This window comes from Plectropomus leopardus, chromosome 7 (genome assembly GCF_026936395.1).
Source record: "Plectropomus leopardus strain MGB_pleo_1.0 chromosome 7, ASM2693639v1, whole genome shotgun sequence".
NCBI classification, from domain to species: domain Eukaryota; kingdom Metazoa; phylum Chordata; class Actinopteri; order Perciformes; family Serranidae; genus Plectropomus; species Plectropomus leopardus.
Genome location: NC_142182.1, coordinates 27,688,799 through 27,701,051, shown reverse-complemented (window position 1 = coordinate 27,701,051; position 12,253 = coordinate 27,688,799). Strand labels below are relative to the sequence as shown.

Genomic DNA, 12,253 nt, shown 5'->3' with positions numbered 1-12,253 from the left:
TCCACTTCCATGGCTTAAAAAAGCGCATGCCTACATTCTTGTGTTGTAGCATTATCTTTCAGACTTGTTTCTATAAATTAATGTATAAACAAATGCATGAAGAAAACACTGAAATTATCATCATTTCTGTTTTCCCTCATGCCTAAATGCTAGTGCCAGACTGATGTACTGTAAGTATTTGAAGTGAATACGAACATTAGTAACTATTAGAGATTGGAAAAGGATGCTGTTAAATTTTCAAACAGTAATTAGCATTTGGAGTAACATACTATACAGTTCTGTTCGTGTTATATGTTGTGAGTGGTCTCGGAAATTTTATTATGGGTCTTATAGAAAAGTTTCAAAATTTTGTCCTTAAAAATGTGTGGGAACCCTGTATGTAACTGGTCACAATTTAGTTGTAAAAAAAAAAAACAGGAATTTCCTCTAGTCAAAATGTAATTGCAGATATCTTCAAATTCTTCATTTTGACTGGTCAAGTTGTAGTTCTATTTGTGAAAACATATTTGAAACATGTCAAAATTATTTTACATTCATTAATTTATTCATTCATTAGCTGTAACCACTTATCTTCTTAAGGTTTGCGGGGGGCTGGAGCCTACCTCAGCTGACATTGGGTGAAAGGGGGGGTACGCCCTGTAAAGGCTGCCAGGATATGGGCAGGGCTGACACAGAGAGGCAGACACCCATTTACACTCACATTAACACCTCCGGACACACGCAAACTCCACATGGATGCCCTCCTCCACACCCAAGTTCAGGACCTCACCCCAGCTCGGGTTTGAACCTGGGACCCTCTTGCTGCGAGGCGACAGAGCGTGTATTTTACAGAAATCCTAAATTAACATTTTAACTGGTAAAATATAACATTGACATGTAAAAATAATTTTCACTAAACCACTAATTGTCAGCCCTACTGATTAATTGTTCAAAGCACTTGCCAAATGAGGAGTGTCTCTGGCTTTACTAAATAGTTTTTGACAAAGTCAGTTAACACTCATATTCATAAACTGATTAAATAGTAGAAAAATCAAAATGTCCATGAGCAAGACAAACTTTGGCCTATTTCTGAATTAGTGATTAATACCAAGCATGCTCGCCCTGCCCCAGTTTTCTATTTTTTCCTCCATGTGGTAAACAGTTTGACGGTTAAACCACAGCAACCATTTATTATGCATGTGTAGCTGATGTGACACACAGGTGGCTCCATGGCTACGACTGTGTTTGCCGTTCCTCACGTACCTCCCTGCCTCGCAAGATGCATCTCTCATCCTCCCTCATATCTCTGTGTCTTAATGTTAACGGCAAGCAAGTGTATTTCCCCATTCGAAACTCTCCCTCCCGGTTTCTCCATTTTGTTCCGCCGCGTGCACACGCCGACTCATAAAGAGAAAGCAAAACCAATGTTCCCGTGCTAAATGTTAAGCTGTTCAAACGCTCAGTGATTCACGAAAGGTTGTTAACCCTAATGCATTGCATATCCATTAAGCATTATGGAAATGGCTCCGGCACGACGTGATTGGTTTAACTAAAAGCTTATTAACAGCATATCTCTGTGAGAGGAAGGGAGAGGTGTCACGTATACCCGGGGAGACATCTGCCTGCTATCAGTCAACTGGGGAGATGGCTGTCTCATGGTAATGTAGTGATCTCGTTAGAAGATACTGTAGTGGAAGTAGCACCTACAAATGGATCTGTGTCTGTGTGCATGAGCTATATGCAGAGAGAGAGGGATCCCTGATAAATGAAGGTGACGGCGTATCTATCTGTCTGCCCTCTAAATCTTGTTTGGAGTAGTCTTGTGCTGTACATCAATCCACCTGTCTGTTAAATTGTCTGTACAGTCCATGCGTGTTTATTCCTTGCTTATCTGTCAAACGTTGTAATCTAACAGAGGTCACGCATCTCGTTACAGGTAAGTGGTTCAACTACGGTATCATCTTCCTTGTGCTAATTTTGGACCTGAACATGTGGAAAAACCAGATCTTCTACAAGCCATACGAGTACGGTCAGTATGTCGGGCCTGGTGAGAAGATCTTCACAGTAGAGGAGCCAGAAACGCTCAGCTTCTTCAACCACAGCACCCTCACCTACGAGTGGCGCTCCACCAACATCGATCCCAACAGCAATGTCACCTACGTGGAGCGAGACATGTTTCTCCACAGCCGCTACACCGGAGCCAGCCTTGATGTCAAGTGCCTGGCGTTCATCCCGAGCCTGGCAGCATTTGTCCTCTTCGGGTTCTTCATCTGGTTGTTCGGGCGATTTCAGGACAGCGAGACTTTCACGGAAAACCAGGATAAGACGTATGAGAGGATAAAGAGGAAGTCCCCATCGGAGTACAGCAAGGAGATGGGTGTGACACCAGAGGAGGTGCATGTGACCATGAGTGACAGTCTAAAACGATCAGGGACGCCCATGCTTCTCTCAGTGGACGGGCCACACTTTGGAGCAACGCCCTCAACGAACTCAACTATTTCCATGGAAACCCAAGAGACACATCCAAGCATTGTGATTGACAGTGCAGAGCCAGAGGAACCAGCAGTCTCTTTTGATGTCCACAAGCTTTCTCCATGACCTTATGAACTCCTGAAACTTTGAAGTATATAACTGCAGGACGGGTTGAAAACGGGCTCCAGATGCAGTTCGTCAAGCTCTTAAATCGTCTCTTTTCTTTGGATAAGACCAAGTTGCTCGACCACAACTGTTCTTGAGATCCAGCGGGACAAAGTGATGTTACATGATCACCAAAAGCCAGTCCTGACGGCTTCTGCAGTTGCATTTGTTTGAATATATTTTTGTACAATGATCTTTTTAAAAGCCTCTAAAATGGTACCAATTCTGGTAAAAAACAAAAACAAAAAAAAAACATCTTTAAAACAAAATGCAAACTTTTAATTGACATGGTGCTCGCTCGAATTTTGCATTTTCATAATTCAATTTTGTCACAGGAAACTATTTTGGTGCCTATATCAGAGGAGTATTTGTTCAGTCGTGACACTGCAGTCAGGTGGATTTAAATGCATCACACCAGTGTTACAACTACACTAGTGCCTTGAAATTTCATATCGTAACATACAGACAGAAACATATTCAGTTTATGCTACAATAGGCATCAACATGGAAGATGTCCTAGTTACAGTTAGCGATATTACAGGGTCAGTTCACACCTAAATCAAATATATTTTTCCTGTTACCTGTAGTGCTATTCATCAGTCTAGATTGCTATGGTGTGAGATACAGAGTGTTGGAGATATCTGCTGTAGTGTCTGGCCTCTCTTGACTATAATGGAGCTAGATGGCACTCAGCATATGGCATATAACAGTTTTCATCCAAATCTAAAAAGCCATGTCAAATTATACTATAGTTATGTTAAAGCCGCACATATCTGGACATCCATTTCAGCTTTAAGTTATGGGTCCCTTAGCTGAATCTGAGGCCCCTGCTTCCTGACGATAGTTCTGTTTAACTTAAGAGGCCCACTTATCACAAATTTTATGCAGCTAGGCAGAATGAAAAGTCCCAGCTTTTGAAATTATATGAATTCCTATTTCATAATAGTTTCCATTGTCATCAAAATTATAACTTTATTCACTTAATCTTCATTTTTCAAATGTACCTTCTGCACATTGATACTGTTGGTGGGTGTAGTTTGATAGACAGAAAATAGTTCCTATATGAAACTGCTCACGTTCTCAAGTTCTGTGGTATATCTTGAGTAACCGGGTCTTGATTTCTGCTGAGTTTCTGTTGAGTTTTTCAAATGTTATCTTTTGGTGTTTTGAGCACCACAAGCTGAGCGCAATCTAGTTCCACTATATTTAAGATATCAACTAATCTTCTACAGCTGATATCTTCAACACTTGATAACTCACACCAAAACAATTGAGAGTGATAAATAGCACTGTATTAAAGAGGAAAAATATGGATATTTGATTTGGGGGTGGACTTTCCCTTTAATGTCTTATATATGCTTTCATATCATACAAGAATGGTTACCTCATTTGATCCTAAGACTTTATCATTTTTATTTATTCTCATGTGATGTCACTGTTAAACTCACTTGTTGAAATGACATGATGATGAACATCAATGTACTTAAATAACCTATTCATATCCCCCTCACTTGATATTAGTTGCAGAGATAATAAATGCAATCAGCTAAGATCAAATATCTAACCAACAAGCCACCTCATGATTGCTTATGTGGCTGTTGCACCTGGACTGAATACCAACTCAGTCAGAGAGGTGGTTTTGCCCTTGGCATAAACACGCTATTGAAGTGCAGCAGAGGCTTCTGCTCCAAAGCTCAGGGCTTCTTTATGTCTAGATAAACCTTAAAAGTTTTAAAAGCAGGTTTGCAGTCATGGTAAAAGCATGAAAAATTATTTATTTATTTGAAACATTATCCAAGTTTAAAAAAAAAAAAAAAGATGTTTAAAGGCACCTGAAACCTGCAGCATTTATCTTTACACTGGCTTTGAAAGTATTCACTGCCTTTTACATATTTTCCTATGCTACGAGGTTTTTGAAATACATATATTTGGTCCAAAACAGTATGCCCTTCAGTTTTTTCTGTAAAGTGCAAATACTATCTAAATTATTCTAACATTACTAAATGTATTGCTTGATATAAGTTTGACACATTTCAGTAAGTACTTTGCATAGAATTTTAACCAAATATACCAAAAAAACATCAGTATTTTGAATACTACTGCTGCATAATTGGTTATGCAAATCTAATTGATATATTCACAATAGACAGAGTGGAATGATATTACTTGCTTTTGCATCACTCTGCATTATGATGGGCTGTAATATACTATAATGTCCTGAAAACTAATTTTTCAAAAAGGACAGAACTTTCGAAAATAACCACATCTTAATAACCCAGCCATGACAGTGTTTTGTTCAACATTATTATAAGTAATGTAGCCCAGAGTGTGCCACCAGAATAGTTAAAGACTTCTTAAGTGATTGATTTTAACCATTTAATAAAGTGTCGAAAAGGCTATGAAATCATTTAATTAAATTTTCTGGCATTTTTATACTTATATACTAAAGTAACAAAAATAACGGTTTAACGATTCACGATTCACATTCCTTACTGTGTGCTGAAGTGATAAACTAAATCAAAATATCACAAAGTTCATTTTAACAAGTTCTTTAAAATGTACTTTTTTGTATTCAATTTGAATATTTGTCTCCCCATTATAATATTCATCTCCATTAATTTTTGTGCTACTTTAACTTTTACAATTCATTTCAGACTTGCTTGAATGTAAAGGAGCAGTGTGTAGGATTTAGAAGCATCTAGTGGTGAGGACTGCAGATTGCAACCAGCTGAAACTTCTCCCGTGTGTCAATCGTGAACTCCCGGTAAGTATTCCTCGAGTGTTCATTGTTCAGGAGGTTTGTCATGGTAGCCCAAATAATCAGAAGAGGTCTCACCTCTCCAAAACAAACAGACCCAGTGATAAGAACTGGTAAAAACAAATGAAGCAGTTACATATATAAATCAGTGTTTCTCTGCCACTGTTCAGCTTGTCTATGATGAGCTGTTAGCACCTGCAAATGTGTGCTCACCTTTTTCTCTGACACGTACCCAGTGATTTACATCGGTAAAAACACTTTAGAAAGGAATTAAACATTTAAATAAACTGTGTTTTTCAGACCCTCTTGTCTTGACAGAGAGCCAGTGTTAAATTTGTGAAAAAGGACCCACTCCCTTATGTAGATATAAACTGCTCATTCTGCTCATTCTACAGTAGTCGATATGGAACAATTCGAATTTCCAGGTGATAAGAGTCAAGGAAATGTATTTATTATATAATATAACATTTCTGATAATATATCCACCTAAATCCTACACATTGAACCTTAAAGACATTGCCCTAACTTTAACTTAAAATGGACTCAAAAGCAGCATTAGCAGCGGACAAAGCTTTGGTGTGTATTGACAAGATTTGGGCCAATCAGAGTTTCTTCTGCTGCTTGTTGAGTTGTATTTCATTTAGTCTTTAGGGGGCATGCCCCCTACATGTCTTTAAATAGTAAAGAAATATGCCATTTCAATGTTCCTTTGATTAATCTATGTATTAATTTAATGATTGATAATATACATCACTGTAAGGCCTAATTATTATTCTGATGGCACACTCCAGAATCAGGAATTCCCTTTGGGTGTGTGCGTGCGCACATTGTGGCAGCAGAGGTGTCTCTTTGTGTCTGTAAAGGATGTTTTATACTTAATACTGCATGTTGTGTGTGTCTGAGAGTGTGCGCGCTGAAGGCTTGTGAAGTGCGTAGGTGTTTGCTACTACACTTGTTTTTGACAAAGGCCATTCTGTGAAGAGGTCAATTTATTTAGCATAATTGGTTTGCAGCTCTTAGTTCTGTAATTGTCCTTTTATACATTACAGCTCTATGAGGACATTAGATATTAGTGTCTCACCAAAGGGCAGAACCTCTCTGGACTTAAACGAGGTCTAATCTGTGTGTAATGTATTGTGTTTAGGTTTAAAGTGAGGGTTTGCCTCTTTGTTGTGAATACTATTTTCAATTAATTGTGTTGCAAAATTGACACTTCCTTCAGTTCCTGTGTGTGTGTGTGTGTGTGTGTGTGTGTGTGTGTGTGTGTGTGTGTGTGTGTGCGCGTTTCTTTTAAAGCAGAGAAAATCTCCTTTCGGTGTTTTGCTTAGTGTACTGTTCGTCTGTTGAACCTTGTGTTACCAATAAATTAATACATTTGTTATACACTTTTTTTTGACTGCTTTGTGAGACTCAATAGTATCAGAATATTTTTAACAAGGTTACTGATCTGATTATGTAATTCCCAGCGAGAAAAGTTCTATCTTACGTTTTTTCCATATGCTTTGGAAATCGTTGCCAAGCAACAGCACAGGTCAAGCTTCTTGCAGCTGCTGACCCAATTAATATGGGCGATATGAGAAATAATGATACTATCTTCACAAGGACACTTGAATATGTAGCCTGCATACACATGACACCCGGCTCAGATTAGTGTGAGTCTTGTTCTGGACCTGTCCGCTGTTTGATTTATGCCAGTGGGAAACAATTTGCTATGTGTTTTGTTCCCTGGCAGGATTTGCTTACAGACGTTGTATACGTGTAAGGAGGAAAAGTGAACAAACAAAACTGGTTTAAGGCAGTGGTTCTCAAACAAGAGTTGGAACCTCTCCAAGGGGTCATGAGATAAATCTGAGGGGTCATGAGATGATTAATAAGATAAATGAGGGAAAATTTGCTCTGCTACAGAAAATGCAAGAGGCGTGGCTCTGGAGATAGAAAAAGTTCATTGGTGTCCTAACAGCTAGTCTATTAAAGATATTCCCATTCCCTTAAATCCGCTGACTTTTACTCAAGCACCACCTTGAGTTTGGCATTTGTATTTTTGCGTAAATTAAGAACCACATGTATGTTTTTGAGCTGTTCTTACATAAATTAGCTAGCTTAATCTGACAGTTTTATTGGACAGCACAAGCCCAACCATCCCTACAATGTATTTAGTGCCCCTGTAAAACATTTTACCTGCTAAACTTGCTAAGCTATTCATGGTAGCACTGATATTTCAAACACATTATCATGTTATAGTTAGCATTTAGCTCAAAGCACTGTGTATAGAACAATAATGTATAAAGAGAACTCAATCATTTGTTTGTTGCTCAACATTGCATAAAACCACAAAGGTTTAACTTCCCAGGTACAAAATTGCCAGGATCTTCCACATTGTTAGGCCCACAGAGCAAACACCCTTTGCCAGTCAAGCAGCTAACTTCTGGTTTAGCGCTCTGCAAACTTGAATGGAGATAAAATAATTTAAACATGTGGCTTTGCTAGACTTTCCAAATAGGGTCAAATTGTTCAAAATCTGATAGTACGAGTCGATTTTGCAGCCATTGTGATGCTCACAAAAATCAGAATCAGAATCAGAATCACGTTTATTGGCCAAGTTCAACAAATGAGGAACAAGGAATTTTTTCCGGGTTGGCAATGCTCACAGTACAGGGGAGGGAAATAAGTTAGGGATAAGAAAAATAGAAAAAAAGACAGACATAGACATGTAATTGTATTTACAAAAGGAAGAGATAGGGAATATATACAAAATGTACAGTATGTAATTCAAAAATATACAGTTAGTGCAAAAACCACTGTGCAAAAACCACTGTTGAATGTATACAGATGTTGCTTTCCCAGTGTTAGGCAAAAGCGAAAAGTCTTTCTGGTACTAATGACATCATGTGACAGACCCAGAAGTTGTTGTTACATTGTTTGGCCACTATTTGAAATTTGCCTCAAAGTCCAGTGCACTTCCTGGGGCTCTGATATAGCCCATAATTTAGCCTCAAAGAGTTGCTAGCATGGCTTTAGCCTCTTGCTTCTGGTGAAAAAGAAATGGCAGATTTACCATTTTAGGCCTCTTACAATGAATCAAATGAAACAGTCTGACATTTGAAGAGAAAATTACTTTTTGTTGTAACTCACTTGTCAAAGCTATATGTATGACATTTATGACAAGGGGCTGCAAGTAGTTTATCTGTCTCATTTTGGAAGTAATGGTTATTATTTCCTTTTTAATGGTTGAAAACTAGTTATTGTAGGGAATGCAGAGGAATGAGCCATGGAAGATTTTTAATAGAGCAGCAGTGAATAAGACTAACCCCTGACCACAATACCAAAGGTTAAATCTCTGCAGCAGTCCGTCATCAGTAGGTTCATACAGTGTGTATCCTGTGAAGTGTTGTGGCATCCAGAACATTGAGTCCTGCCTCACCACTCACTGTAAATTATCCCTAATAACAACAGCAAAGTGGTCTTGATGTTATAATATAAAAAATAAAAAAAAATCCTACTGTATGAAACCAAGGAGCTGTCTGAGCACCTTAGGTCTTACTGATGCTTGTTGTTTGTCTGGGAAAATATATTTCATTGTCAGAGGGTATTGGCTGTTTGACTGGGGTCTCTTCCAAGCCTGCCACCGGGCTGAGAGATGAGATATTGATTTTTGGAGGACCATGCAATAATAGAGAGAACACATGAAAACCAGAGTTTCAAAAATGTTTGTGGGGTGTTGAAGCCTGATGCCCTATGTTGTGTTAACAGTGTATTGACCTCCTCCTCAGTGCAGTGGATGCATTTGTGTTGGCAGCATTTGTGATCGATTGCATTTGGCTTTTAATCAAATTTTCAAGAAGCTTCTCTCATGTCTTTGGCTGTTTCTGGGGGGCATTTACGAAACATTTCGCATTATTTACCAGTTGTTCTTTTCACATATCTACTAGCACCAAATCAAAAAAGACACAAAAACTGGTTTTCAAAAAAATAAAAAATAAAAAATTCAACTGCTTGTGTTATATATGCAGCTAAATATAAACCAGAAAAAAATCCCCCAGAGGAGTCGAGCCATAGCTACAGATCAACTGGAATCTCGTCTACTGTCTTTGAGCTATCCTCCAATTAGATCAGTGTATCATGTCCTGGCATGGCCCATCACTCTGTGCTGACAGCGCCGTGACTCTGAGAGACCCTGTGAAATTTATCAGTGCAGTCAGTCCCAGCCAGCTAGCAGGTTTCCCCTTCAGTCCTTTCACCAAGCCAGGGATGCTTTCTGTCCCCAGTGGCCACAAGGGAAACAGAATTCATCTCTCATTCCTTCTGCAGGTTTCTGATAACTTACAGAGGAACATGAGGCTTAGATATATTTTTCAACACATCCAACTACTCACTTGGAGAACTGACTCCCCAGACATGGGTTTGTTATAATGATGTCTGCCTTAGTATTCCACTGTGGGGGAAAAGGGGATTTGGTTTTATTCTAATTGTTCTTAAGTCAAATCAAGTGAAGAATTTAGTGATGAATATTTAGACTAACTGTTGCACTGCTGAAAGGCTCTGTCGCAGTCAGTGACATAATCCACTGTTGAAAAATCCAGCTGTGTTTGCTGTTAAATCCTGTATTTATTGCATTTGAATTATGGAGGAGCATGGCACACAATAATAGAGCGACTATGTGTTGAACTAACAAAAATATCTGGTGTACAATTATAAAGATATCTTACTGTTCAACACATTCATTTCTTCAAAATGAAAGTTTATTTGTAACCTTAACTCAGTGTCCAGTTACTAGGTTTTATCTGCATCTCCAACCCTATTGCAAATAGAATTGCTGACATTGTACATTTCTAGAAAACCATGAACATGTTACATGTGTCATATGTAGCAGATATGTTGAAACTTCATGCTTCAATTTTTAATGTTGGTGGTCAACGTGGTTAGGTTTAGACACAAAAATGCCTTAGAAGACACTGACTGACATGACTGAAGACACTCATTAAACAGTCCCTGCTTTTGCTGCAAACACAGCTGAAAATGTCCCAAACTCTCATCAAAAAATACCTACTTTTTTATTGCTTCTCTGTACCAGCAGTGTACCTGTGTTGAAGAAATGGTGCTAATTAAAAATTGATCACAAAAACAAAAACAAATACTTTTGTTGCTACAAATTTGGCAGAATATGTCCCAAACTTGTTAAAAAATACTTCTTTTGATGGCCTCAAACTGCAGTCTGCTGCTGTCCACCTTAGTGTCACAGCATCCACTTCCTTCCCTCCCTTCCTGAGAAACTCAGCTCATATACATCTAATCATATACATCATATGTAATGTATTTGTGGTTTGCAGAAACTCACAATACATTTTTCTGGACTCTTGACAAATTACTTTTTTTTTCTTTTATATGTGCATTGTTCAGATAATATGGCATTGGTTAATTGTGGTCTTTCATTACCTCAGATTCTTCTACTAAAGATAATAATTTGAAAATCTCTCTTTTTAAATTATGATATAAAGGGAAACAAGACTAAGAGTCAGGGTGTGCTTTCACACTACTTGTAAGAGATGGCCTCTGACATTTGGTAATTAACACTAAACACTATTCACCTAAGGCTGATGGGAATGTCATTAATTTTGTAGGTATTTTTTTCTTGATGGTGCTAAATGAAAAGTCACAGGGTCAAGTTATTGCAGTTCATCCTGAGAGAGGCATAAATGTGTGAACAAATGTCATGGCAATCCATCCAATAGTTGTTGAGATATTTCACCAAAAACCAAATATGTCAACCTCATGGTGGCACTACAGGAGAAGTCAACAAAGTCAGGAGGATTTATCATCTTGGAGCCAAGAATGAAACAGTGTAATGTAATGAATGTAATAGTTGTTGGAGAGAAATAATAATAATAATAATAAAAAAAAAGCTCAATTTGTGAAAATGAAGCATCATGAATCAGTTCTTGGTGAAATGGTGGCTTTCCTGATCATTTCAGCTTCAGCTGCAGCCAAAGTTAAACCCGGAAAACAAAGCCATAGGCACTGTGGGAGTGTAGAGCATTTGTACTTGTTTGCGTGTTTGCTTTCATACAGACAAACATGGCAACTTAAAGTGACTTCTCTTGTTCTGGCAGAGGCTCTATATGTTTGTGCATCCAGTCAGTCCTGCACAGCTCTGGAATCTGTGACAAACAAAAAGCGCAGTGTTTACACTGCAGGGATATGAGGAAAATACTATGAGCTTTAAACTACACTACTCATGCAATTTTCCTATACTTACAGCATAGATGATAATTGCCAATTCAAAGCATAGGCATAAGAATAATTTTGAGTGACTGCATGCTCCTGTTCTCTCTTTTTCTCCACAGAGATCTCTTTAATAGCTCAGTGAATTTTACAGACCAATTAGAGCCATTCAGAGAATAGAAGATCACTGAAACGTAATAAAAAAACTGTCATAAAGCACAATCAATTTAAACTCTGAAGTAAAACTGACTTTTCTGTGTTGCCTTGCTTCACCAGCCACAATCACAATGATATGTGTGGTCATTAACGGTGAATATAGGACAGAGAGTGAAGTGGACTCCCTGTGGGTCCCGGCATCTGTTGCAGAGGGTTCAGCACTGCCATGGAAAATTGGACATTTAGGAGCCAGCTGGAGGACCAGTGTGCCCCGCTGTGCCACCACTACTCAGGTGCCCACTGGCTCTGTGCCACCACCAGCTAGAAGCCACTGGACCAAAGCAGGCCAGATGGTGCCCTTGCCAACCTATGAGCAGACGCTGCGAACTGCCCACTGTCCACTGCTCATGTCCCCTGCCCTATCATTCAACTCAGGAATGAGTTTGGAGTCAGGATAACCTGAAGTGAAAAGTTCTTTTGGCGGGGGGAAGAGAGAAGCAGAAA

General features: G+C 38.7%; 1 protein-coding gene across 4 annotated transcripts in view; it reads left to right on the top strand.

Annotated features, from left to right (window-relative positions):
- Positions 1–6,191, top strand: part of tmem117 (transmembrane protein 117) — a 58,185-nt gene extending 51,994 nt beyond the window's left edge. For all 4 annotated transcript variants that reach the window (XM_088080357.1, XM_042495454.2, XM_088080358.1 and 1 more), the window contains exon 8: positions 1,916–6,191. In XM_088080357.1, coding sequence (XP_087936483.1) covers positions 1,916–2,577 — 662 coding nt within the window. In that variant the 3' untranslated portion in view covers positions 2,578–6,191. The remainder of the gene's footprint in view (positions 1–1,915) is intronic.
- The last annotated feature ends 6,062 nt before the right edge of the window (positions 6,192–12,253 follow it).